The sequence below is a fragment of the Triturus cristatus genome, chromosome 5_2 (assembly GCF_964204655.1).
Source record: "Triturus cristatus chromosome 5_2, aTriCri1.1, whole genome shotgun sequence".
Taxonomy (NCBI): domain Eukaryota; kingdom Metazoa; phylum Chordata; class Amphibia; order Caudata; family Salamandridae; genus Triturus; species Triturus cristatus.
Window position 1 is genome coordinate 424,390,323 of NC_140588.1, and position 26,670 is coordinate 424,416,992.

Sequence of the window (26,670 nt, forward strand, 5' to 3'; positions counted from 1 at the left end):
TGCGTTGTGTTGCAATTTGTGTGTTTGGTAAGACGCCAAGTAAACGTGTCAGAGAGTTTGATCTTCTTAGTTGGTGCGGTTTGGTGACACACCGAGCATGAGCTGCAGGGATAATGGCTCTGTACTGGTGGAAGATCCCAAAGAGATCTCTGATCATTAGTCTTATGCATCTTGGGTCGTGTGTGCACGAGAATGTCTTTCAGATTCCTAGTACGTTTATATGCGAACCTTGGTATACGTAACTGTAGTGACCCAGTATTCAAAATGCACCAATGTTTTATTATGATCTTTCTCATGTGGTTTGAACCAGAGGTGAACGAGGTGATACATGTGAATGTCTCTTCTGGTTCTTTGGGGACCACTTCCAGTAGAGCCTCACATTATTGTTTCAGGCCCTTTTCATGTATTTCATGATGTAGTATCTCGGGTAATCTCTTTGGCACTCACTGAAGATTTCTTTGAGTTTAAAAGACAGAACTACCATCAGTCCCAAGGTACATCTATGGGCAGTACTTTTGCCCCAAGTGTGGCCTGTCTCTACCTGGCAGCATTCGAGGAAAGGGTCATTTTCCATCTTGACAACCCATAGTCTGGGCATTTGAAACTGTGGAAACGGTTCATAGATGACATCCTCATCCTTTGGAATGGTGACAGAGATACCTGTGAGAACTTCTGTCACTGGATCAATAGACAGAACGAACATCTTAAATTCACTCAGACCATATCTGATACTGATGTGCCTTTCCTGAACCTGACAATTATACGAACAAAAGGTCAATTAAGGGCAACACTCTACAGGACGCCCACTGACAGCAATAGTTTGTTGCTTTACAGCAGTCACCACCCACGAGCTCTCAAAGAAAACCTACCGTTTGGGCAATTGTTGCGCATTTGTAGAAATTGTAGTTCAATCACTGACTACAAGACTGAAGCCAAGATCCTTGCCAACAATCTAAGACAAAGAGATTACCCGAGACACCACATCATGAAAAGGGCCCAAAACAATAACTGTGAGGCTCTACTGGAAGTGGTCCCCAAATAACCTGAAGAGACACTCACATGTGTCACCTCGTTCACCTCTGGTTCAAACCACATGAGAAAGATCATAAAAAAACATTGGGGCATATTGAATACTGGGTCACTACGGTAACCTATACCAAGGTTCGCATATAAACGTACTAGAAATCTGAAAGACATTCTCGTGCACATACGACACAAGACACCTAAGGCTAATGATCAGAGATCTCTTTGGGATCTTCCACCAGTACAGGGCCATTATCCCTGCAGCTCATGCTCGGTGTGTCACCAAACCGCACCAACTAAGGAGATCAAACTCTCTGACACGTTTACTTGGCGTCTTACCAAACAAACAAATTGCAACACAACACAGTGTATTTACATGATCACGTGTCCGTGCCAACTGAGATATATAGGCATGACCATGAGAGCTGTCAAAACAAGGATTACAGAGCACAAAAGTAACATCGTTGCCAACGAGTATCGACTAAGATGTGTACACATTTTAAGGACTTAGGTCACCCACCAGATACCATTCGATGGGTGGTACTTGAAGCCCGCCCCCATATCACACAGAGAGCATTATTCAGGATAGAGCAAAGATGGATACACCGTCTATCCACCGACCAAAGGGGTCTGAATGATGAAATTCCATGGGGTGCCTGGGGTTGATCTTCCCCCTTATCAGAGAATGTCCAGACAACAGTTTGGGTAACCTGTGAGGAGGCATGACACTCTGGCATCCAATATATGAGTAGTCGTCCCACCTCATGGGCACTGTGAAGAGTCCAGCTAAGTGCTTTTCACATCTTGAGTGGCATTATGAACAGTGTAGCAATAGGGTCAGTGTACTTTATACTCTCCTACATGTGCTCCCAATATTGACCTGAGCTTAACTCGCAATCAATCTAGACCATGGATGTGGCCCCATTACTATGGTCTCCATAAATACGCATTGACCATATGACACATCACCAGTCTTATTGATTATCGATGCTACCATCTCATTTTATATATTTATATATGGACTATTCGATCATATTGAATGATAGTGGTGCAATCACGATATTAGTTCAATTTTTCCATCTCATTTTATATCTTGACCATATACATTTACGGCTAAACGCGACCACTCCAATATGGCCGCCGACTTTACCCTTTTAGTGACTTCCTGCACTCGACGGGTTAGCATTCTATGCGCACCACTTCCTGTTTGACCGTGCCCCCGCCCACCGCAGGGATCCGTTTGGAATAACAGTACCACTCCAATGCGGAACTCTACCACCCGTTCTGGTGGTAGGGGTAGGTCGTTCAGCGCAGTGATAGTGAGTGGGGATCTTCAATGGATGTCGGGAATACGATCTTCTTGACATCTAAAATCACGCTGGCGGTGAATCTCAGTAACCAATGCGGCAACTCGCTGCATCTCCATACGCACGCTGCGTCATTAAGAGCAATATTATCGTTTTAGTTTTATGGGCACAGAATCAAGGTCCCGCACCGCCCTTTCTACATGCTACTGCCTGCTCCTATTGTGGATGTACAACGGTCTTAATTGGGACAGGCTCCTTTGTGCACCTGACTAGCGGTGATCATGCATCATTAATTGCATTGATGCGTGTTGAAAGGCTGCTTTTTGCCAACTGGCCCACTCGTCCTCACCAGTGTTGGGTGTTTGGTGTTGTACTGGATACTACCTGACACTCCGTTATGGTACCTATAACATTTATAATGTTTGTCTTTAGGATACTATATCTTGAGGTGTCACAGCCCCGTCAGTGACTGTTGAGGTGCGGTTATTATAGCCTTAGGGTGAGTTTTACTGTTCTCTGTGAGCTACTGCGCTTTGCTGATTACAGCAACCATCTTATATATATTTTTATGATATCACATGTGTTTTTTGCCACGCTATCACTATATGTGACACTGTGAGTCAGTGGCACATACACTTTTGGGTCACTAATTATCTACATCAAGAGAGAGTTACATTGTGACTAATGCCTTTTAGATCTCCTGTTCTATAGGCAGGTAAAATTACCTCTGACGTGGTAGGTAGATTGGTCTTATAACTACCACGGTGTGTAGATAGTTTGCACATGGTCCTGGAGAATTGCCGTATGATACTTAGGACGTTTGAGGTAAGAAACATGTTGACCCCATTAGAGAAGAGTGCTAGGATCTTGAACCATAATTTTCAGATAGGTCGCCACTCTATCCCTCTTTTTTAATCAAGTGGGAGCCATTCTATTAAAATTAATCTTTGGACTACCGAACCTGTTTTAGCCTTCACTAATCACACACACATCTACACTTCCTTTGGCCTCTCACCCGCACCTCACCAAACGGCTAGGAACAAAAGATCTCTGCCAAAGAGCCCCGCATTGGGTGCCCGTCGGGTATTGCAGCGCCGACCCGACGAGGAGCAGACCCAATGATGAAGCATGACACCTAGCTAGCTGGGTGTGTGAGGGCCCTAGTTCAGAAGGGAGGAATCCCCTTCCCTACTCATCCACTATAGGACTAACTGGTCCTGTAGTCTGATTCCGGCGTACCTCTCTCCACCAGACTCTTCGCTTGACCCACTTAGGAACCGCATACGACATTTGTTGTTTGAGATACTTGGGCATGTATGCTGGACCTGACCAAAAGCCCTATGAGTCCCCTCTTCTTGATTACGGCTATGGAAATCCTACACCAGAAACACAATACCAGTGATGTGCTTTTTCTCCCTTTTTTCCCTCCTACCTCTATTTTACTTTATCGTTCTAGGTTGGATTACTCAAGATAGGATCCAATTGGTGCACCACCCTACTATAGGGAGGGCCATCATACATTTCCATTCACATATTCTTCTTATTTCTGGTCCAGAAGAAGCGCCAAGGATCTCTGCAGAGACCAATAAGGGCACGAAACATGTTGACCCAATAAATATAAAACTATTTTCACTTTTTGTCCACATTTGACTACCTAGGGTCATTATAACCATCTAGTAGCACCAACCATCTCGTTTTTTAATTTTGGCAGAGGAATCTACCTATTAAATTGACACAGTATTTATCTCCTCTAATCAATTTTATACTTGCTCACTTCTTTATGAGCACTGCCTCACATGCATCAAACGGCAAAAAGTTTAAAAGATCTCTGCTAAAGTGACCCTTCGGGGGACCCGTAGGGCATTGCAGCGCTGGCCTGACGAGGCGCAACCGCCCTATGATGAAGCATGGCATCCCTTGGGGTGTGTGAGGGCATCAAGTAAGAGTCTCACTGACTCTCCTATCTACACCCTAGACTACTCCCCATTCCTCCCCCCTTTTGTCTCCAGGAACAGTGACCCCCTATTTTGGAGTATGCATTGTGTTGGAGCATGTGCACTGGAACTTTTTTCGCTCGCATTCCCCCCCTCTCTTGTTAGAGTTAAATATATTAATTGATCTATATTAACATTTAACATAAATTTTTTTTCTTTTCTGTAAACTTTCATAACATTTTTAGTTTTTCCTATTTTTCTGCCTTGAGATCTCTGATCCAACTGTGGGGTTCTCTACCAAGTGTAAGGAAGGTTAAATACGGATGTAAAGTTACTCTTAGTAGACTTTACAGCCATAGTTGACATTTTTAAGACTTCATTATCTGTTTTAAGGGGTGAGAACATGTAATTTTACACTGTGTAGTACCATTACACTCAGAAATGGTTAAAAGTCTAAAGTAGTAAAGTTATATCAAAGTGTAAGAGTACATTTACTTGTGTAAATTTACTCATGTGTAAAAATACCTTTTTGAATAGGTCCCTACATTTCTATCAATAGTTGGTAATACTTGGAGGTTACTGTTTCTGTTGTGACTGGAGGAACATAGGACATGAAGACCAGACTCACATTCTTATATTTCTGCCCGTTAGTGATACTGAGAAAGCTAACTATTTCTAGTTGTTTATTTTGAGACCAATGCACCATCCTCTACATATGGCTGAGTTCCGCTCGGGGGTCCAGGCCATGGTCTTGTCTCTTTTAGATGTAGGGAACGCAGTCCCCACCGACCTTTGGAAGACTTCTTTTAACCCGTCAGTGCAGGCTGCCTTCTTTTTCGACTAGAATATTTTATGACAAAAAAATACCCTGACAGAAAATACCCTAACAGAACTCACCACAATATTTTTTTCCATTCATAGGACCGAGGCGGAGGGGCCATTTCATAATTCTGAGCTCATACTAAGTGTGTTTTGTAACTCGACAATAGCATCATATCTTTTGTTCATGTATCCAGTGTGACAGCATTTTCGCTATTGCAGCTGTATGATTTTACATTGTTGTCTTCCTCCCCAGGCTAAAGCTACCCCTCACTTTAGAGGAGATTTCCAGCTTTGGTGAGAACCACAGGGAGCTGTTCATCAAGTCCAGCACATATAGCATCATTCCCATCACCGTAACGGAGTTGGGAATAACAATCAGCTGGGTGTTTTCATCGGATACAAAAAGCATATCTTTCAGTGTGGTGTACCAGGAGTCAGAGGAGTCTCCACTGGATCAGTTTAAGGTGGGAGCTGAATACTTGAAATGTTTCTCCAAAAAATGAACTTCATCCCTGTACAATATTTCTTTGACTTGTGACAGTGATGGCTGAATAAGAATACAAGAAGGATAAAGTTCTTCTTAATGGTGTTGTACTATATGTTCAGCTTAATAGTATACTTTTAGTGGCCCCCGCTCAGTTCACGTTTATAATGGGCCTGCCGTGTTGCACATACTGTGAAATGGCTCGCGCTCCTACTATCATAGACTCCCTGTACAGTTACTGTGGTGCATAACACAGCCCTGCTGTAGTAATATCCTCTAGGTATTAAAGTAATAATTCACTTACTCCTCATTTCATTCCACTTCATACCAAAAACAACATCGTTGTTCCCTGTCCCTTAAAGACCTGAACCCAACAACTCTACCTCCATTCATTCCTGTGTATCTTCATTGGAAGGCCTTCCGTTAGGCAAAGGAGGGTATTCTTATTCGACATAAGATTTTACAACCCTTGTCTGTGTATTTGTACCTATAATTATATCTGCCATCTATTCCCAAGAGATTATGTCAATGTTTAGAATAGTGTGTTTCTCATTTGCTGTGGTTCAGTGTTTCATATCCACTTGTGTGATCTCTCTTTCTTGTTCTCTATGTCTTCCCTGTTCCCCTAACTGCTTGCTTCTTCATGTGTCATACCATCACATAGCTCTCCATGTTGGGGCTGGTGTTGTGATTTGCCACCAACAATGTTCTTCTATTTGTTGATTGGCGCAGCAGTGGAATATTTGTGAGCTCACGCTGTGTTCAGAGCTGATAATAGTAGTGGCCATTATGGGAGCAATTGTACAGAACTCCATATCAGTTTGTGAGCAAATGGAGTGATGGAATTAACCTGTGCAACTTTGTTTTTATTGTTCTGCAGGCAGTATCTTAAATATGTTCTCTTCTGCTTCTGGCTGTTGACAGTTTTACAATTTACAACCTAATTTTTATAGAAATAAACTTACCCTGAAAGAGTTTACAGTTGATACTTACACATACTGTGTCCAGGTCAGTTCCATGCAGATGTGGAGTCATTTTGGGATCGGGTGCGGCTGGCTCAGGTAACAGCGGTAAGGCGGGGCGGGGGTCAACAGATGATGGAATAGGAATTATTTATTTATTTTATTTTCCCTATTCCGTCGTCTGTCGACTTTCGCCCCGCCTCACCACTGTTACCTGTGCCAGCAACACCTGTTTGGGATATTAAATTGATTCTAGTTACTCCAGAAATACACAGTGGAGAAGAACTCAGTACAATAATTTAGTATTGATTGAATATATTTATTAGATGTTTAAAAGGTGTTCAGTTACCTGTTGTTAGTGGTGAGTGACACTAAGTGGAAACAGGTTTCACATTTCATACAAGACAGAAGTACTCCAGTGCCTCAGAAAGCGGTCTGCCCTCATTGAAAAGTATAAACAAGTATGACATTTAGTGCTACACTAAAGTCCTCAAAAGACTCCGAAATTTGTCTATGCTCTGCCCTCATTGAAAAACCCTGTGATAGCCGCCATCTGTTCAAAGCCTCCTAGGATCTTTGGGTCAAGATTATTGCTCAACAACTATGCTACTTTTGCAATCTGAAGAATCTTTATGGGTGGCCTTTATGGGTGGCCAGCTAGGCCCAACAGTTTATCCTAGCAGGCCCGTCATGAACTATGTAGGCTCTTCTTGAGAACCGTGCCACATACTAGAAAAAGATTAATAATCATAGTGTGTATTTTATGGGGTGCTTGACACCTTTCTTTTAATGGCTGGCATTGGGTGGCTGTGACAATCTCCACCAAGGAGCTTTTTGAGCCTATTCCAGGAATATGTCACCAATCTAAGGATTGGGATTGTTTTCAATTGCAAAATGGTCACCTCTGTTTCTGACAATTCATTTGATGTGGTTGAGTGGCAAAATGGGTAAGTAGGTGTGAATGTGAGTGGCTGTATCGGTGTATTAGTACCTGTATGGGTGAGTGAAAGGGTATGTTTGCGTTCAAATGTATTATTGGAGATGGCAAGCAGCCAAGATCCATATGGAATTTAGCAGATGCATTTCACCACTATAGTTGCACATTGATCTGTACTCGCCCTAGTCTTCGCAAAATGTATAATTTCCCCTACAAAGTATGTCTTGATGACACTTTCAATTGAGTAAAATACAGTACCCCTCCATTATTGCTGGGCTCAGTCTATCCCCTGATAAAACTATATACAGGGTGCCCAGTCTGCAGGACAAAACATTTCAGAAATGTGCTTTTGCACATCTAACTTGTAATTTATTACTTTTTTAAACATTATTTCTCCTTAGTGAAAATAATTTGTCAAGTGGAAAAATTCATATTCACCTCTTGAATGTTAGGAATGTTAAGAAATTGTTCACACCCGGTTCAAACTCGTATTCCAGCATTTTTGTCACTAAGTGTATGTGTTCGAATATGGTGTACAAACCATTGAGAATGTTTGTGAATACCGAGGTAGTAAGAATTGTGTGGTGTTCCCCAGATTACCATTTTTTGCCTTCAGTCAGGAACACCTATATCCAGTCCATTATCCATGAACGTATGACTACTTCCACATTATCTCGGTCAGAAATGGCATCTGCATATCAACAGATCCTGGCTATATAAGTCACAACTGCAATTTAAATCAGTTTCCATGGATCCAGCTACTGCTGTGAGATGTAGCCACTCTTCAGGTTTATATTTTTTTAACAGGAGAAGTGAGTGTAACCACCATCTAAGATGGAGCTCAGAGGACTGTAGCAAGGTGGTGGAACCTGAGCTTTTTGCACCAGACCCCACAGTATTTACAGTTGTGCTTTCTATTTTAGAAAGTAGAAAGTACTCCTGACCTATTCTGTGGTGATGCACCTAATGCAGAAACACCACCAGATGGCACAAAATTGGTGATATCCCTTTTTTCGGCAAACATGTTTCCTTCATTATAACCTGCTTATGCGGTAAGAAAACAAAGTGGGGGCTGCATTTTTTTTGCCATCCAAGCTCTAGAAAAGCTTCTATCAAGCCTTCATTGTTGCAGAAAGCAAAAGACACACAATTGATGGATGGAATGCAGAACAAGTCAAAACATTCACCCCCAGTCAAGAGATCTGGGTTAAATCCATTATTCTTTTGCTCACCATGCCAACCCAGTTTAGACCTGGCCATATGCAAATCAGTCTTGACCCTGTGCCTCATGGGAACAGCCCAGCCCGAACTGCCAAACCAGGTCCTCCCTAACCTGAAAACAAGCAACCTAGGACCGGTTTTGTGGTTTCACCCCTCATCAGCCAGGATAGCTTGAATCCAGTGGCACAGTGAGCCTGGGACCCACGTCTGGGCATACCCGGCGCACTTAGGGCGAGAAAGCAAAAGACACACAATTGATGGACGGAATGCAGAACAAATCAAAACATTTACTCCCAGTCAGGAGATCTGGGTTAAATCCATCATTCTTTTGCTCACCATGCCACCCCAGTTTAGACCTGGCCATATGCAAATCAGTCTTGACCCTGTGCCTCATGGGAACAGTCCAGCCCGAACTGCCAAACCAGGTCCTCCTTGGACTGGAAAAAAGCATCCAAGGACCGGTTTCGGGGTTTCACCCCTCATCAGCCAGGATAACTTGAATCCAGTAACACAGTGAACCCGGGACCCATGTCTGGGCATACCTGGCACACTTAGGGCCAGAAAGCAAAAGACACACAATTGATGGACGCAATGCAGAACAAATCAAAACATTCACCCCCAGTCGAGAGATCTGGGTTAAATCCATCATTCTTTTTACAATTTGTTTGCCTTCAATCAGGAACACCTATATCCACTCCCTTAACCATGAATGTATGACAACTTCCACATTATCCTTGGGCAGAAATGTCATCTGCATGCGTAAATATCCACAGATCCTGGTTCTATAAGTCTCAACTGCAGTTTAAATCAGTTTCCATGGACCCAGCAACTGCTGTGAGATGTAGCCACTCTTCAGGTTTATATATTTGTTTAACAGGAGAAGTGAGTGTAACCACCATCTAAGTTGGAGCTCAGAGAGCTGCAGCAAGGTGGTGGAACCTGAGCTTTTTGCACCAGACCCCACAGTATTTACAGTTGTGCTTTCTATTTTAGAAAGTAGAAAGCACTTCTGACCTATTCTGTGGAGATGCACCTAATGCAGAAACACCACCAGGCGGCACAACATTGGTGTTTTCCCTTTCTTCAGCAAACATGTTTCCTTGATTATGTCCTGCTAATGCGGTAAGAAAACAAAGTGGGGCCTGCATTTTGTTCGCCATCCAAGCTCCACAAAAGCTTCTGTCATGCCTTTAGTGTTGCAGAAGGCAAAATAGTAGATACTGTAGATGGGCCTTGAATGCCTGCTGTTCCTTTCAATTCATGCAAATGTCAATTCATTTTGCCCGCTTGCTTTCTCCTTCTTTCAATGCAATATATATATATATATATATACTACAACTCTTTTATACTTGTCTATGGTTTTGAAGGCACAACAGACCCATATCTATTTGAATATATTCGTTTTGTTATTTGCAGGTTCTTATTCCCATGACTCGCTGCAATTCTCATAAAGAAACCATACGAGGGCAACTAAAAGCTCGGAAATGTGGCATTTATACTCTGATATTTGACAACAGTTTCTCCAGGTATGTGCTGTTCTGATGGGAAAAGTGACTTAATTTGTACAACCAAAAAAACGTAAATAGATATACTTGCAGTTGCCACATTTTTTCGAAATGTCTGTTGTCGTAGCTGCCAAGTGCATGACTACTGAACACCAAGACTGCCAAGTCTTGATTCCACCTCAGTCTTTCTTTTGCCAACTTCCACATCCTACCTCTTTATGTCACTCCTTCATTCTCTTTTTCCAACCGATTTCCTCGGTTTGACAGTTTTTTCATATTATTCTCTTCCTCCTCCTTTCTTCCATTCCACCCTTATTATTCTTTTCTCCCTTTTTCCACCTTTTTGTTTATTGCTCTAGGTCAAAGTCTGATGATGAAATATAAGTCTCAGCCCCCAAAAATGAGTGTCAGTGCCCACAATATGTAAATAGACACAAATTAAGCACTGGTGCTGGTTTTGCAAATGTAAAATCAGCTGTAAAACTGAATATTAGCTTCGATGCCTAGTATGGTATCATTTAAACACCGGTTCTCCTTTCTTTAACAGTGAGAGCATCCCTTATTTATCACTAAAATAATTTCCTTTTGTTGCTGGGTGCCATATGGATTAAGTGTAATGATTTCCACAATGGCTAAAACATGGACAGTCAAAGCTAACAGGACACTTGAGCTGCAGTTGAGGTGGCGACACTCCTACACTCACAAGAGTTGTTTCAGAGTGGAAGTTCAAGTGCAGGGATGGAAGTGCCTGGTAAAAGTTTGTGATTGGGATGTGGATGGGATGGGAATAACATGCAGGACCAACTTGGTTACAGTCCACAATGAAATCATTAATTTAACAAGAAACTTGCATCAGAACTCACTTGCCATTTTTCTCCACAGTGATTTGTTATTTTTTGTGTAACAGATTCTCTGCTATTACCACATTTGTAGCTTCTAGCCACTTAACAGAAATGTGTGAAAATAAGAGGTTTGCTGGCACACAAGACTTTCTTTAATTTTTTCTAAGATAGGCCCGGATGTTAATACCTGTTGGCAACCCTGTATGTGCAAATTGCACGCCTACTAGCTTGCCCACAGGTAGGCAATTTGTGATGTGACCTATGTATGGAGAGGTCAGATTGTAAACTGCACACTCACAGAGGGTTATAAAACCACCTACCTAATGCTAATCTGAGCAGGCAATGGTCTGAGGCTTCCTGACGTGATTGTGATTCTTAAAAAGAAAGCTGTCCCCACGGATAGCTGCCCCCTCCCCCAGGATTGATCTTCAACCATCCATTGACCCCTCCCACAAGTCAAATTTGCCTCATGCTTCTCATATGTGAACTGTAAGAAAATAGGAATGAACAGATATTAACTACATTGTTCACTTAATGTGAGCATGCTAATATCACTTCCCTGAATCCCCTGGTCCGCTTTCCTGATGATCTGATAAACAGGCAGGTACCGTCCCTAGACTCTTGAGCACCAGCAGTCACCACATATTTAACTCGATTCAATTCAATTTGTTCCTTATTCGATTATTGATAACTGATCATAACAAGTGCAACATTAATGAGTGTAGATATAAAAAAAATATTTTCATAGAAACTGGAGGTCGATAAATAAAATCTAACTAAGTTAAAAAAACAAGGATTTGCTGTGACGCCCTACAGATTTAAAAAAAACAACCAATGAAATAAAACATTGTAGTGGTATTCAACATTCTTAAAAAGTAAAGTGCAGGTTTACGTTTATAAAAAAAAACATGAATTGTAAGACACAGAATCAGCAAACATTTGAAAGGTTTATAAAATGTACAGAAAAATATAAATTGCAACGAAAAATCTATGTGGAGATTGCATCACATGGACAAATAAGTATGGTGTTAGTCTTGCTTTGGCCCAAGGGAAAGCTAACATAGCTGTACATGCCCTCCAGACAAAAGGTGGTTAACAATGCTCTCTCCCAGGGATTTGTCAGGTACAATGCAATAAATAGGGCTCTATATCTGGGGTAATTTGCCGTATAACATAATCCCACATTGTCAGCTTTTTAAACTCCTATGCCTCCTGGAAAGATGTCTATGTGTACCAAATGTATCTTTCACTCAAGCTTTCTCACCCCAGGAGATCTGTTGAGGACTTGCAAGTAGATCATGTCTACCAAGTATATCAAAGCAAACACAAGAAAATGATGGACGGAAAGCTGGAACTTTTCAGATACTCACCCCTAGTCACAAATCTGGGTTGAATCCATCATCATTCTTTAGCTCACTTCGCCACCTCAGTTCAGACCCAGCTATATGCAAATCAGTCTTGACCCTGTGCCTCATGGGAACAGTCCAGCCGGAACTGCCAAGCCAGGTCTTCCCTGAACCGGAAACAAGCATCCTGGGACCGGTTTTGGGGTAACACCCCTCATCTGCCAGGCTAGCTTGAATCCAGTGGCAAAGTGAGCAAGGGACCCACATCTGGTCATACCCTGCCAACTTAGGGCGAACAAAGCAAACACAGGGAGATGATGGACGGAGCGCTGAAACTTTTCAGATAATCACCCCCCAGTCACAGATCTGGGTTGAATCCATCACCGTTCTTTAGCTCACTTAGCCACCTCATTTCAGACCCAGCTGTATGCAAATCTGGCTATAAGTCCAGCTCTGCCAGGCCACAACTGTTCTGAACAGGAATGCAAGCCACTTCAGAACAGGTTCAGCCATGTTGGACTTCATCAGTGAAGTGCACCTTGGATTCTATGTCACAGCGAGCAGGGGATCCACGTCTTGGCATATCCATCGCACATAGGGTGTCAGACGCAAAACAAAAAAATGTGATGGGTGAAACTGCAAAAGTCTCAGCCACTGACAATTACTCAGGCTCCATTATACTCCATAATGTTTTTACCCATTTTACCACTTAAGACATGAAGCAACCTTATACAAATTGGTGTTAGTCCTGCTCCTATATGAAGAGTCCAACCAGAACTGCAAGGTCACGTCCCCATTGATCAGATACACAGGCCACCTCAGGCCAGTTTCCACCTTACTGGGCCTCATCGACGAGATGCAGCTTGTGTCGTGTGGCACAAATGAGCACTATCCTAACCACTGTCCCTCTGCCTACATGTTTACTGTGCTACCTAATTCTGGTCCAAGCTGTTCATCAGCAAATAAAATACTGTTTACTATACATCTTGGTTACATACAGCCTACACCAAAGACCACCTAAAAAGAAATGCCTCCTTGATAGCTGTGCTTTTGTTCGATAAAGTCCCATTTAAAGCAATGCTGCCTATAACATCTGTTATAATCACCAAGGCCCTTCTGGGTGAGCGTGTGCTTTACACATTGTTATGCTGTGTCATTTCTCATTATGTTAAGTTAGGATAGGGTCAATTAGATTAGGTTAGATTTAAATATTACTTTGAGCTGTTTCTTGCAAGTAAACATCTTAAAAAATGTGGAAAATTGTAACACAAAGGTGGGAAATGTCTCTGTCAGCAAATGCATGGGTGATGTTTAAACAGTCATATGGAATGTATCTTGTGATCCAGGAGCTACAGAACATGTCACTATTTTCTATCCTGTTAAAAATGTAGATCAGCTGCTCTCCTATTTCACAATGAAGCCATTTCACAATCCTCATTTCGCATTCCATAATTTGTTTCAGCTTTTGGGGATCCTCTAAAATTCCCTGGATTGCCCAGGGAAATCTACGAACGTTGTAGATGTTCATGCTTACACCTATTTTTTTTGTTGTTTCCTTGAGTAAAGTACTCTTTAGTGAGTGCTGCGAAAATGGGCTCTAGCACAATTAACTTTTTTCTAGGCCTGGGCGTAGTTTGCGAAGTTCTGCTACGCAGAACTCTGTGAAGTGACAAAAAAACTCAGCGGTTTTCCGCAAGTGGCTAGTGCGACATGAACTGCCATTAGCGATGACCTTCCTGCCTCTCGGGTAGAAATTCTATATGAGCGGCAGCTCTCACTCGCCAACTTAGCATTGGCGAGCGGGGAAACAACTCTGCTGCGCTACCTACGTGGAGCAGAGTTTTCTGTACTCCGCAAGCTGCACGGAGTGCAGAAAACCCAGCAAACTCTGCGAATGGAGCGGAGTTCACTGCCCAGGCCTACTTTTGCTTGTTTTTCCTCCGCATCAGGAATTCATTTTTGCTTGTCTGTGCACACTTTGTGCACTACGGTTCTCATTCTGAGTTAAGCAGTCCTGCTGACTCTGGCACAAAGGGATTTTTGCATTTGAATCTGTGTGGTATGCAAATGTCAGACTGACCAGGTGTTTTTTTCTGTGAATACATTTCTGAAAGGTACTACAACTTTGCGAAATTCATCTGGGAATGAATGATAAGATAATGACTTCCTCAGATCGTGACAGAGAGAACAATTATTTGGTATTACTATGTTATTCCCTATTCCGACCTACAGTACTCATAATGGTGAAGTAATTCCATACACAGGTATAATCGCAGTATCTGTATTACTGTATTATTATGCAAATCCATGTCAGGCTTTTGGAACACAAATGGCGTAGCGATTATGAGGAGACAGAATTAAATAACTTTAAAACAGCTCTCAGAGAATATCATGTATTGATTAAGACGACAAAAAGACTATTATACTGAGGCAATTAAATCCACTATAACCAACCATAAAGTGATTTTTAAAATAGTACATTTATTCACTAATCCTAAATCGCTACAACAAGAGATTCCTCCCTCTCAATGCCTATGTAACAATATTGCAGACTTTTTTTAACAGAAAGTACGGACACTACAAACAGATTTCGCAACCACCCCCCAGCCCTACACCCGTCAATAGTGAGGTTTCAGCAGACTTGGCCAGAACCTGTCTGGATACTTTTAATCCATTAAATCTGGAAGATTCGCGTCAGGCGATCCTAAACTTGAAATCAGGGTCACCTTTTGACCCATGTCCCCCCACATTACTACATGCTCTTATTGACATTGTTAACCCTAATATTAATAACATAATTAATTCTTCACTTGTAACAGCCAAGATCCTGGCAGATTGGAAACTGGCAGCTGTAAAACCCCTCCAAAAGAAACAACTGGTGGATCCTGCTACCCTTTCCAATCTACGCCCCATCTCACTCTTACCAAGCCTGAGTAAGATCGCAGAGAAATTCGTTAACACACAAATTACAACATATCTGGAAGAAGCAAATCTGCTTCACTCTAATCAATCTGGCTTCAGAACTCAGCATTCCACAGAGTCTGCCCTATTATACACAGCGGAATCCCTAAGAGCAGCACTTGACCAAAGAAAAAGAGCAGTCCTGGTGTTGTTAGACCTGTCGGCTGCTTTCGATATGGTCTCACATACCATCCTTGAGGACCGTCTTGCAGATTTCGGCATCTCCGGTACTGGCCTAGCCTGGTTAAAGAATTTCCTGCAAGACCGCAGACAAGTGATCACACTAGGAAAATACAAGTCACAAGAAAAGTTAATATCTTCGGGAGATCCTCAGGGGTCAAGTTTAAGCTCTACTCTTTTCAATGCATATATGGTTCCACTGATCAGGCTGATATCGTCCTTTAACATTGAGACCATCTCATATGCGGACGATACGTAGTTAATTCTGGTCTTGGACAACAACACCACCCAGGCAGAAAAAAATCTCCGCCTGTGTCTTACCACAACCTTTGATTGGATCAGGAAAAACCATCTTAAGTGTAATTCTGAAAAAACAGAAATTGTACCTTTGGGCAAAGAAAATGTTTTCTCTCCCAAACTTTGGTGGCCAGTAAACACCACCCCTCCTCCTAACACAGTAAGCGTGGCTAGGAATTTGGGAATAAAATTCGACACCAACTTTTCCTTTAACCAGCAATCTTTGGCAGTAGCTGGCACATGCTTTCACATCATCAAAAGCTTAAAGACATTTTTTGATTTGCTGCCCATCTCAGCTAGGCAGACAGTTGCTGTAGCCTTAATTACTTCCAGGCTAGATGACTGCAATAGCTTATATGCAGGCACCAACAGTTCAGTCCTGTACCAGCTGCAGATGGTTCAGCATGCTGCAGCACGATTAGTGCTGAGGTGGCCAAGGAGGTCATCCGCATCGGCGGCGCTACAAAAACTTCACTGGCTGCCAATTCATAAACGGGTCCTCTTCAAGGTCCTTATTATCACCTTTAGAGCCTTCCACTCCATGGGCCCTCCAAATCGTCAAACCAGATATAAACGATACACTCCCTCTCATAGTTTAAGATCATCAGACACCAATCTGTTGAAAATACCAGCTTTTAGATTGGATCTGAAGGGAGGAAAATCACTTATAGTGATAGGCTCAAAGGCCTGAAATAAACTTCCTGTTCATCTTCGTCAAATTACATCTGAATCCCATTTTAGGAAGGCGTTAAAAACCTGGATCTTTACCGCCTCTGACACCCGTACAAGTCTCTGATCTGATTCCCTGTCTGCCTTTATTGTTTGCAGTTAACTGGTTAGTTTACCTCTCTGGGTTCCGCACAGCGCAAGATGCTCCTTGGAGTGAAAGTTGCGCTATATAAATGTCGCATTACATTACATTACATTACGTTACCTCCCAGTATTAGCCATCACCTTGGAATATGGCCCCATGTACATGTGCAGAATAGCAGATGTGCTGCTGCAAGAGTCACATGGTACTAAGTTCAAGGGGGTGTAAATGCCCACAGATCTTGAATATTTGAATCCGGATCTGTCACTTAAACCCTCAGATGACACTTATGGCACATCTAAGTTGCATATAGATGTCCAAAAATGATGTAAATCCGGCTGACTGTGATTGGATAAAGAGCTGACTTTAATCTATGAGCCTTTTGACTGATGACTATAGTTTTTTCTCAGTTGGCAATTTTAAAGCAAGTTTGGCAGGTCAATTGGATTTCAAAGAATGGAGAAACCTCTAAATTACATTTCCAATCTTCATCCCTGTAGCCTTATTTTTCCTTCCTAGGTTTAACAAAGAGTCACTGTTCTTATGATTAGGTTTGTTTTAAGTTACTCAACAACCTAGGCCATGAGTATCAGAATGGCCACAGCAGCCTATCAACAAGGATGCACCTTCCATGCAGTGCTGTGTTTACTCCTGCTTTGGTAAGTGTCAGTTATAATAAAATCAGCATTCTCTTCTCATCGGTAATGAAAGCCGTAACTGAGGTCGAAATGAACAACATACAAGGGAACTGAGTTTCACTACTTTCGTTTTTTAGTCCAGTTCATTAAACCTTTTATTTGCACCCATTTACACAGTTCTAGTATACTTTTTAGTTGAAATCTACTTCTTTTTATTTCATATGTACTCTTTTGAGCTGGAACACACTCCCAAAAACCTCTCTTGCCTCCCACTTCCTCAGTTTCAGGTCCTGCCTACCTGGCCCCTTAGCTGTTTACGTGCTCCCCTCCAAATCTCTAACTATGTGTTCCTGTGTCCTTTTCCACACTGCAGCATCCGCACCCATATCCACAACCCTGCTGGCCTGAGTTCTGCTACTTTTTGTGTCCTATCTTTCTTGCTCTACCTACTAGAGGCGCTCTGATCATCAGCAAGCTTGAAAGGCAAGGTTCGCTAACCCAATCTGCAGATAGGATCCAGGCTTCCTAATGGAATTCATAGGTACTGAAGCCTTAACTTGTGAGCTATTCCCCCAGCTTCCGTTCCCCACTCTCTGTTTTCTCAGATCCACTGCTGTCTTAAGGCTTTTCCAGTGTACAATTGTGCATGCAAAGTAGATGGACAATGACGTGCATGTCTGTCTTGTCTTAAGCTAGAACCCTCATCACACTTATTCATCCTGAAAAACAATATCTGCTAGCCGTACATTTTCCTCTATAAGTTGCTTTATCTTTCATTTATTGTCTACTATGTTCTAGTCCAGCACTGTCCAATGTAGGCCCAGGATAGCTGAATCTAGCCTGGATTTTGTAGGTAACCACTGATTAAGTAAATAATGTCCTTATACATTATTGTATGTAAAAGCATCTTATGCAGTTATCTTGAAAGCATAGCATCTATCTGGCACCTCTGAACTTCTACTGTGCACCTCTGGTCTAGTCCAGTGGTCTCTAGCAGGTAGATCCCAAGCTACCAGTAGCTATCAGGCTGCCACGAGTAGCTTGCTGTTAGAAATAGTGTTTCTGGTTGGCTAGGATTTGCCTGTAAGCCAGGTAGAACCCACCATTCCAGTTTGGGCAAGTAAGTTACACACCAAAGAAACTTGTGCTCACCCTCTGGTAGCTTGGCGCAGAGCAGGCAGGCTTATCATCAGAGGCAATGTCTAAAGTGTTTGCACCACCCATTCACACCAGTAACCCAATCATTACACCACAAAAGAGATTCCACACAAAAGTATATAAAAAATATATATTGAGCATATAACTTAGACCCCGGGTACACAGAGGTAGCGACCTCCCCCTGTGATGCAGCTCCTCCTTGGAGTAGTCACTGCTGGCGTTAGTGGTGGCTCTGCCCCCAAAGACGGACGGTGCTGACGCAAGAAGCCCTCGTTGCCTGGCAACGTGCCCCCCAAATGCGGCTCCCCCCCCACAGCAGTCGTCTGTGCTGCAGTGTGGGTTTGAAAGTCCGGATGTCCATACTCTAAGCTTGGTCAGTACCCAGCTTTCACCATGTGCTTGGTTGGGGAACTTGGACAAAGGTGCCTGGCTTTCCTTTAGCGGTGCCGATTTTACAGGGCACTCATCACAGGAAACCTGAATCGCTCTATGCATGCTGGGGGTAAAAAAAAAGGCAAAAGCAGAAACTGTTGTCGCTGGGGCAATCGCGCGGTCACAAACGGAAACTGCCTTGATGCAAATGGTGGATCAGCCACGTGCTGATCAGGCGGCCCAAAACCAGGTGTAGCACTCAACGCGTGTTGAGGTGTAGGAGCGTGCGCAGCACACAGTAGACTGGCCAGGAATACAGCACACGCTTGACCTCAGAGGTAAAGAGCAGTCCACAGCACTCCCAGCCTCTGATTTGAAGGATGCAGGGCAAGTCCCAAAGCAGAGACAAGTTGCTGAAATGGGATCCTTCAGGACCTTAGTCTTTCAAACGTACAGGGGTGGGGAGAAGCAGCTAGCCAGCCCCTGAAAAACACTGGGGAGCACTCAGGGAGCAGTAGGCAGGCCAGCACACAGAGTCACTTTTGCAGTATGGCAGTCCCTCCAGCAACCCTGCAGGCAGCAGTTTAGCACAACAAAGCAAGTAGTCCAAATGGCGGTTTCTCCTGACAGTACAGATGTTCTCTGGTGCAGTATGTAGAGCCAGCAGAGTCTTGTTACAAGTCCCACACAGTGTCTAAAATCATGGGGTCAGAGCCCCTGTACCTATACTCCAAAATGTCTTTGTTTCAGGGGTGACCTCAAAGGAACCCTTTCAACTGTACAACAATCAACTTTCAACCCAGCCCTGGCTCCAGACATCAGTAGGAGGTAAATCAGCCCTTTGTGTGAGGGCAGGACACAGCCTATACAAATGTAAAGTGTGAACGCCCCTCTCTCTCAGCCCAGGAAGACCATCAGTATGCAGATGAATGCAGATGTAACCCTGTCACACCCATTACTTTCTGTGTGATGGCTGTCTAGAAAGTACGCATAAAGTGTAGCTGTCACCCAAGCCCAGGCGTGTATTGGGGTCAGGCTGCAAAGAGTCATAAGCACAGAGAAATGCCCACTTTCTAAAAGTGCCATTACTAAAATAGTAATGTAAAATCCAGTTGCACCAATGAGCAGGATTTATCACGACCATTCTAAACATGGCAACGCTACTCCTTTCAGATCAGGAATTACCACTTGAAAATATATAAGGGAATCGCCACACAAAAAAGGCACATGTCCTACCTTTAACTTACTCAGCCCCCTGCCAATAGGTCTACTTGGGGCCTACCTTAGGGGTGACCTTCATGTAGTAAAAGGGGAGTTTAAGACTTGGTAAGTACTTTTAAATGCCAAGTTAAAGTGGCAGTAACCTGAGCATGCGGAAACAACAGTGGCAGGCCTGAGACAGGTTTGAAAGGCTGCGTCAGAGGGTGGTACAAGCAGTGCTGCAGGCCCACTAGTAGCATTTAATTTACAGGCCCTGGGTATATGGGATACCATCGTACAAGGAACCTACGGGTAAATTAAATATGCCAAACAGGTGTAAACCAATCATACCATGGTTTAGGGAGAGAGCACATGCACTTTAGCACTGTTTAACAGTGGTAATGTCTCCTGAGTCCTAAAGCCAACAAACGGAAGGTCAGAATTTTTTTAGGAAGAAGGCAAAAAGGTTGGGGATCACCCTGTAAAAAGGGCCATGCCCAACACTTGCACATGGTAATTGCCTTTCAGCAGTCTTGAGAATATACAGCTGCCCACCTGATTGGGAAGCACTGTGTCAGTTTCTGTGAGGGTTGGAAAGCTGACAAAGCAGGCTGATGACGCCTACCCTCTTCAGAAAAATACTTTTACTTCATATTCTCCTTTCTTCCATGCCCCTCCTTCCTTCTCTTTTTCTTGCTTTTATGTCTTTCTCTCCTTTCTCAGTTTCTTTTATTTACTTTCTTGCTTATCTATTCCTTCTTTCTCTTTCTTCCTATCATTTTATGCTACTTATTTCTTTCTTCTCTCCTTGTTTGTTGTACATTCAGTTTCTTTCTTTTTCTTCTTGCCTTTATGTTACGTTTGCCAGTTCCCCTTTTTTCTCATTCCTACCTCTATTTATCTCCTTTTCCTCAATTGTCCCCTTGGTTTCTTTCTTACCTTTTGCTTTCCTCCCCTCTTTCATTCTCTTTATTTATCCTTTTTGCTGCTTCTTTTTTATCTAATTATTTCTTCTTCACCTTCCTTCCTCTCAATTATTTCCTTTTTTCCTCCCATCTTTCTCTTTTCACTTTTTACTTTTCCTTCTTCCCCTCTTTTTTGTTTTCTCTCCTTCCTTTTTTAATCTATAGCTTTCTTTCTCTTCTTTTGTCTCTTCCTGCCTTACATTCAGTCTTATCTTCTTTGCCTGTCTTCATGTTCCCTCCATTATTATTATTTCTCAGTCATCCTTTTTCTTATTCAATTTGCATATTATTCTTTGTACCTTCATTTTCTTCTTTCTTCCAGCACTACTATTTTTTCCATATCTCTCCTTTCTGTGTCTTCGTTATTTCCTTTTTTCTCTCTAATTTTTCCTTTCCGTACTTTCCATCCCTTTCTTTCTCTTGTTTTCATTCTGTTCTCTTTATGTTACACTCTTCTTTTTTCTATTTCTCTATTTAATCATTTAGCATTCTTTCTTTCTTCCTCTCCTTTCATTCATTCCTTTCACTGTTTCATTTTTATTCCCCTCATTTTCTTAATTTCTCTCTTTCTTGATTCTTATTTCCTTTGCTCCTTTCTCTGCTTATATTTTCCTCATTCTTTCACTCCTTTCTGTTGTTTTACTTTCCCTGTCTTACTCTACTTCATTCTTTCTTATTTTCCTTTCTCTCTTTCCTGCCTTTCTTCTCTCATTTTGTCAGTCTTTCCTTTCTCTGTGTCTTTCTCACTTCCCCGTATCTGTTCCTCTCCCTTTTCTCTCATGTTCCCTATCTCTTTCATTATTTCTCTCTCTTTCTCCCTTTCACTGTCTTAGGAGCAAAGGGATAAAACAGATCAATAGAGAACCTAAATATAAATCTTTCGCGATACAGCATCTGCACCATTAATGTTGTATGCTCCCTGTTGCAGGACTGGGGCTCTCTAGGGGCAGTGGTTAAGTTATTTGGCCTCTGTGTATATTCGTCAAAACCCTTATTAGGCAGTAGCTTGCAACAGTTTTCAATGATCAGAAGTAGCTTTCACTATAGGAAGGATTGGAGACCCCTGGTCTAGTCAAACCACTTCAGTAGAATGCATGTGCCACTTTTGAAAATAATCAAGTAAACAACTTGGATAAAAAAGATATAATAACAATCATTATTCTTTGTTCTCCCTCACAGGTTCATCTCTAAGAAGGTGTTCTATCACTTGGCTGTTGAGCGGCCTGTGGTCTATGACGGAAGTGATTTTCCATAGTTTGGATCTTGGGATTTTCTTTGATGCTGAGCTGTTTTTTTCTAGTCTTTGAAATTGTTCTAAGAAAACACTATCATCCTGCTTAGGTATTTATGCAATAAGGACACAAATACTGTATTTATTCACTATGCAATATTTATTCAGCAATATTTCCATATTCAGAATACTTTCAGGAACACTAACAGTTCTGTACTGTGTACAGGGTGCTTCAAGCCATGTTGTCTCTCAAAGGGAATGGAGTGCAATCTGTTGGCCGTGGCTGTAGCCCCCCCCCCTTTTTTCACTCTTTTTGTGATGCTGATTAGAGCTTCTTGAAGATATGCATGCTTTACTGGTCTTAAGGAAGGAGGTCAGTGAGAATGATATTTGACCAGATTCTGATAATGGTACCGTTACCAGCATGGGCACATATTAGCATGGATATAGGCAAATGACCTCTAGTGTCAACACAAAGCCTTTGTATTCAACTGCTGTTTCATTCATACATCCATTCATTAAGCCCCACTATCGAATGCACACAGAACAACAAAAACATTGAGCCTCTAATGTTCTTGGAACAAAGCCAGGAAATTATCTGTTTTTTAACTGGGAAACACCATTATATAAAGGTCAGCTTTATCTTGTCACAGCCTTCAAAATTGAGTGTGTCATGTCTGCCATACACAACTCTTTGCCATGAAGGAAATAATTCCATATCCTTTGCCTCGAAATCCAGATTGTGAAAACCAAACACTGGGAACGGTGTAAGCATTTTGTAAGTATAATGATGTTTTGTCTCTGCAGCAGTGCCCATATATATAAAATTAAATTTTCGGGGCCTTTTCCACTTACTTGTTGCTACCGGTAGGGAAGCATTGCCCCTGCCAATCGATCTCCACAACAATCAAATAATAGACACCATAGTAGGTAAGCAATTAGGACTGTGTCAAGGAAAAGTAGAACTTAGTGTAATGAAGACTACCAGTGAGTAATCAGAACATTACTAGTTAACTTCTTTTTTGTCACATTTCTAACATTTTGAGCATACATTAAACACTGCACTACTTAAGAACGACTACCCTCTGGAGTTGCCCAAAAATCATTCACAAGGGTCTCTAGTTGGCAGAGGTATGCACCCTGTCCAAGTGGGGACCACAATCCTAGTCAGGGTAAGCTAGACACACACTAAAACATGCACCTCAGGCAAGGGAGGACTCACAGATGGCAGAGTCCAGCAGTAGCAGCAGCATAGTTTATAGGAAGTTGTTGATGACCCTGACACTAAAGAAACAGGAGGCAAGCCCTTGGAGTCGCTCAGGGTTCAAGTGAGATGAGTCCAGGCCTTGTCCTCAGTAGAATAGAGATCAGCAGGGAAGGGCAGCTCAGCAAAGCAGAGAAGCAGGTCCTTCAGAACAGTCAGTGAAGCAGAGTGGCAATTCTTGTAGCACAGCATTCTTTACCCCTGGCAGAGTTCTTCACAGACCCAGTAGTATATTCAGAGCCCCCATACTTATACCCACGTGTGCCTTTGAGATGGGGGTGACTTCAAAGAAAGCCTTTGAAGTGCACAGGTCCCCTTTCATCCCAGCCCTGTCTGCCAGGCTATCTGGGGGGGGGGGGGGTACACAGCCCTTTGTGTGGGACTCCAGACACTGCCTGTTCGAATGTGTCATCTCCCTCTTCCTGCCCAGGAAGAGCTATCAGAATCTAGATGAATGCTGATGAGTTCTCTGTCACACCCACCCTTCCTGTGTTTGTGGCTGTCTATAGGGAATGCACAAAGTGTGGCTGTCACCCACCCCAGGTGGAGACAGGCTGCAAGGCACACAGAGCAGTAAGAGCAAATAAATGTCCACTTTCTAAAAGTGGCATTTCTAAAACAGCAATGTTAAATTCAACTTTACCGCTAAAGAGGATTTATCATTACTATTCTCCAGATATGAAACATGATGCAGCTACTCCTTTCTAATCAGGAATTACAGTGTAAAGTGGTTTAAGGATTTCCCAATGCTACCCTATGAGAGGATTAGGCCTCACAATATTGAAAAACAGATTTAGCTGTATGTCACTACCAGGAAATGTAAAACTTAAAAGTACATGTCCTACATTTTAATTATTACACAGCATACTGCCCTTAGGACTACCTAGGGCCTACCTTTAGGGTGACATGTGTAATAAAATGATTTTTTAAGGCTTGGCAAGTGATTTTAAATGCCAAGTCGAAGTAGCAGTAAACTGCAAATATGGGCTTTGCAGTGGCAGGCCTAAGACAGGTCTGAAATACTACTTGTGTGGGTGGCACAACCAGTGCTGCAGGCCCACTAGTAGCATTTGGATTACAGGCCCTGGGTATATTGTATACCACTTCACAAGGGACTTATAAGTAAACATAATATGCCAATCAGATATACATTGATGTCACCATGTTTAGGGGACAAGCACATGCACTTTTACACTGGTCAGCAGTGGTAAAGTGCTCAGAGTCCTAAGGCGAAAAAAAAGATACAGCAAAAAGTGGAGGTAAGGAGGCAAAAAGTTGGGTGAAGACCACCCTAAGGATGACAGGTCTAACAAACCCTTATACCAACCAGTATGAATAAGGAAGGGCCATAGGGGGCTTTCAAATCCCTGATCTACAAATTGGGAGGAATATATTCCTGTGAAGGAGTGCAAAGAAAAACAGAATCTAAGTTTATCTATCCAGACTCCTGGCGAAGAGTGCAGTACTACTCCAGTAACATTATGTTGCAAGACGTTGACTGAACAAATGTTTAAAAAAAAGTGCACATTGTGAAGATGTTTTCACAGATCACCAGCACAATGATAGGACATTGATTGATTTATCATATATAACAGAACCACTGTTAGTGCCATTTGCTCCTTCAGCTTAAGGTCGCCACAGTCTTATCAACTTTTGCACATCCAGAGTATATTATACTGCTGTTATGCGATTCTGAAAAGGAACCAAGAAACTGAACAGAGCATAGAAACACTACACCACCTCCCTTCTTATTCAAAAAAGGAAAATAAGTGTACTTGCATAAACCCTGGAGCAGTCTTCTCATGTGAAAACTGGCTGCCCAAGCAGGAAGTTTCCAGCCACCTACATAAAATACATTCTCGCTTAGACTTGTAAAAGAAGACCACAGACTGAATAATGAAATGTCAGCTGTCATCATGCTTGTGTTGACCGGCCTAAATTCCTCAAACCAGTGATGTCCCAAAAATAACTGGTCACAAGTTACAATACATTTCTGTAAATTATTCATTGATTTCATTTTTTAAGTACTATACAAACTATTGATGTTTGCTTTCTGCAAGTGTAATTAGCTATGCTTTAATAATAATATGGTACTACAATCAGCAGAGAGGCATGCAAATGCATGTGCATAATCCTACCATGCAAATATATATTGTGGATACTGTTGACATTTGAAGAATGGGCTGTGTACACCTAATAAATGAGACAGGACTATATCACAATTCTTAAAATATTTCCTCTCTTAAAGCTTACAGTTAATTTGGAGACAGCCAAAACAGGTAACCCCAAGCAACAGTGAGCATGCACAAGATGGTCAAAGACTTTAACATCCATTAAAAAACTTGTCCTTTTTCAAAAAGTGAAATCAAAGGACGATCACAGGACGACTGTGACCTAGTATTTTGCCTCGAATCCTGAATGTGAATTTCATCAGCCAAAGTACAGGAGACAGAGGCACCTTTCATTAACCTGGAACATTTGGACAAAAGCAGCATAATGCAATAAAGATGTGGACGACCAAGTCAAAGAAAGATTACCTGCCATTGGTAATCAAAGCACATCTCAAAGACCTCCTATGGCTCCCAGTTAAGCAAATTCACAAATGCTTATGCTTCAAGCTCCTCACACACACATGCAAAGCTCTACACACACACATGCAAAGCTCTACTCAATCAATTACCAGCCTGCGTGAACAGCCGCATCTCAATTCGCACTCCAACAAGAAACCTCTGCTTGGGAAGGCTCCTGCTCACAATATTCCCTCAAATCCGAAGAGACAGAGCTGACTGGCACGTATTCTCATACCAGGCCCTAAAGCCTGGAACGACCTCCCCCTGCACATCAGAGCCACCAGCTCAGTTCTTGAATTTTGAAAGGAACTGAAAGTCTGGCTTTTCCAATAGGCCCAGTCAAGGCCGCACTGTCCTTCTCTAGGCACCAGGATACCCTCGTGAGGAGATGCTTGTCTCACAAATGCTCATAACATAACTTAACATACCATAACATAGCAAGCTTCAGGTTTGACATATGTATTCAGAATTTCCACCAAATTTGTCTGTAAAACCCTAGTTCATAGTAAGAGATAAGCCATAATGAATTGAATATTTAACTATGTCAAATTTGTTAAGTGCTTACCATTACCACCATCTGCTTGAAGCCTAACAATATAATATAGCCTTATAGCCCGCCGTAGCGGGCTATACCGGCTAT

The 26,670-nt window shown here is 42.3% G+C and overlaps 1 protein-coding gene across 3 annotated transcripts in view; it reads left to right on the top strand.

Moving 5' to 3' along the window:
* Positions 1-25,676, top strand: part of FYCO1 (FYVE and coiled-coil domain autophagy adaptor 1) — a 785,579-nt gene extending 759,903 nt beyond the window's left edge. For all 3 annotated transcript variants that reach the window (XM_085607344.1, XM_085607346.1, XM_085607347.1), the window contains exons 16-18: positions 5,340-5,550; positions 10,107-10,216; positions 22,145-25,676. In XM_085607344.1, coding sequence (XP_085463470.1) covers positions 5,340-5,550; positions 10,107-10,216; positions 22,145-22,220 — 397 coding nt within the window. In that variant the 3' untranslated portion in view covers positions 22,221-25,676. The remainder of the gene's footprint in view (positions 1-5,339; positions 5,551-10,106; positions 10,217-22,144) is intronic.
* Positions 25,677-26,670: the final 994 nt, after the last annotated feature.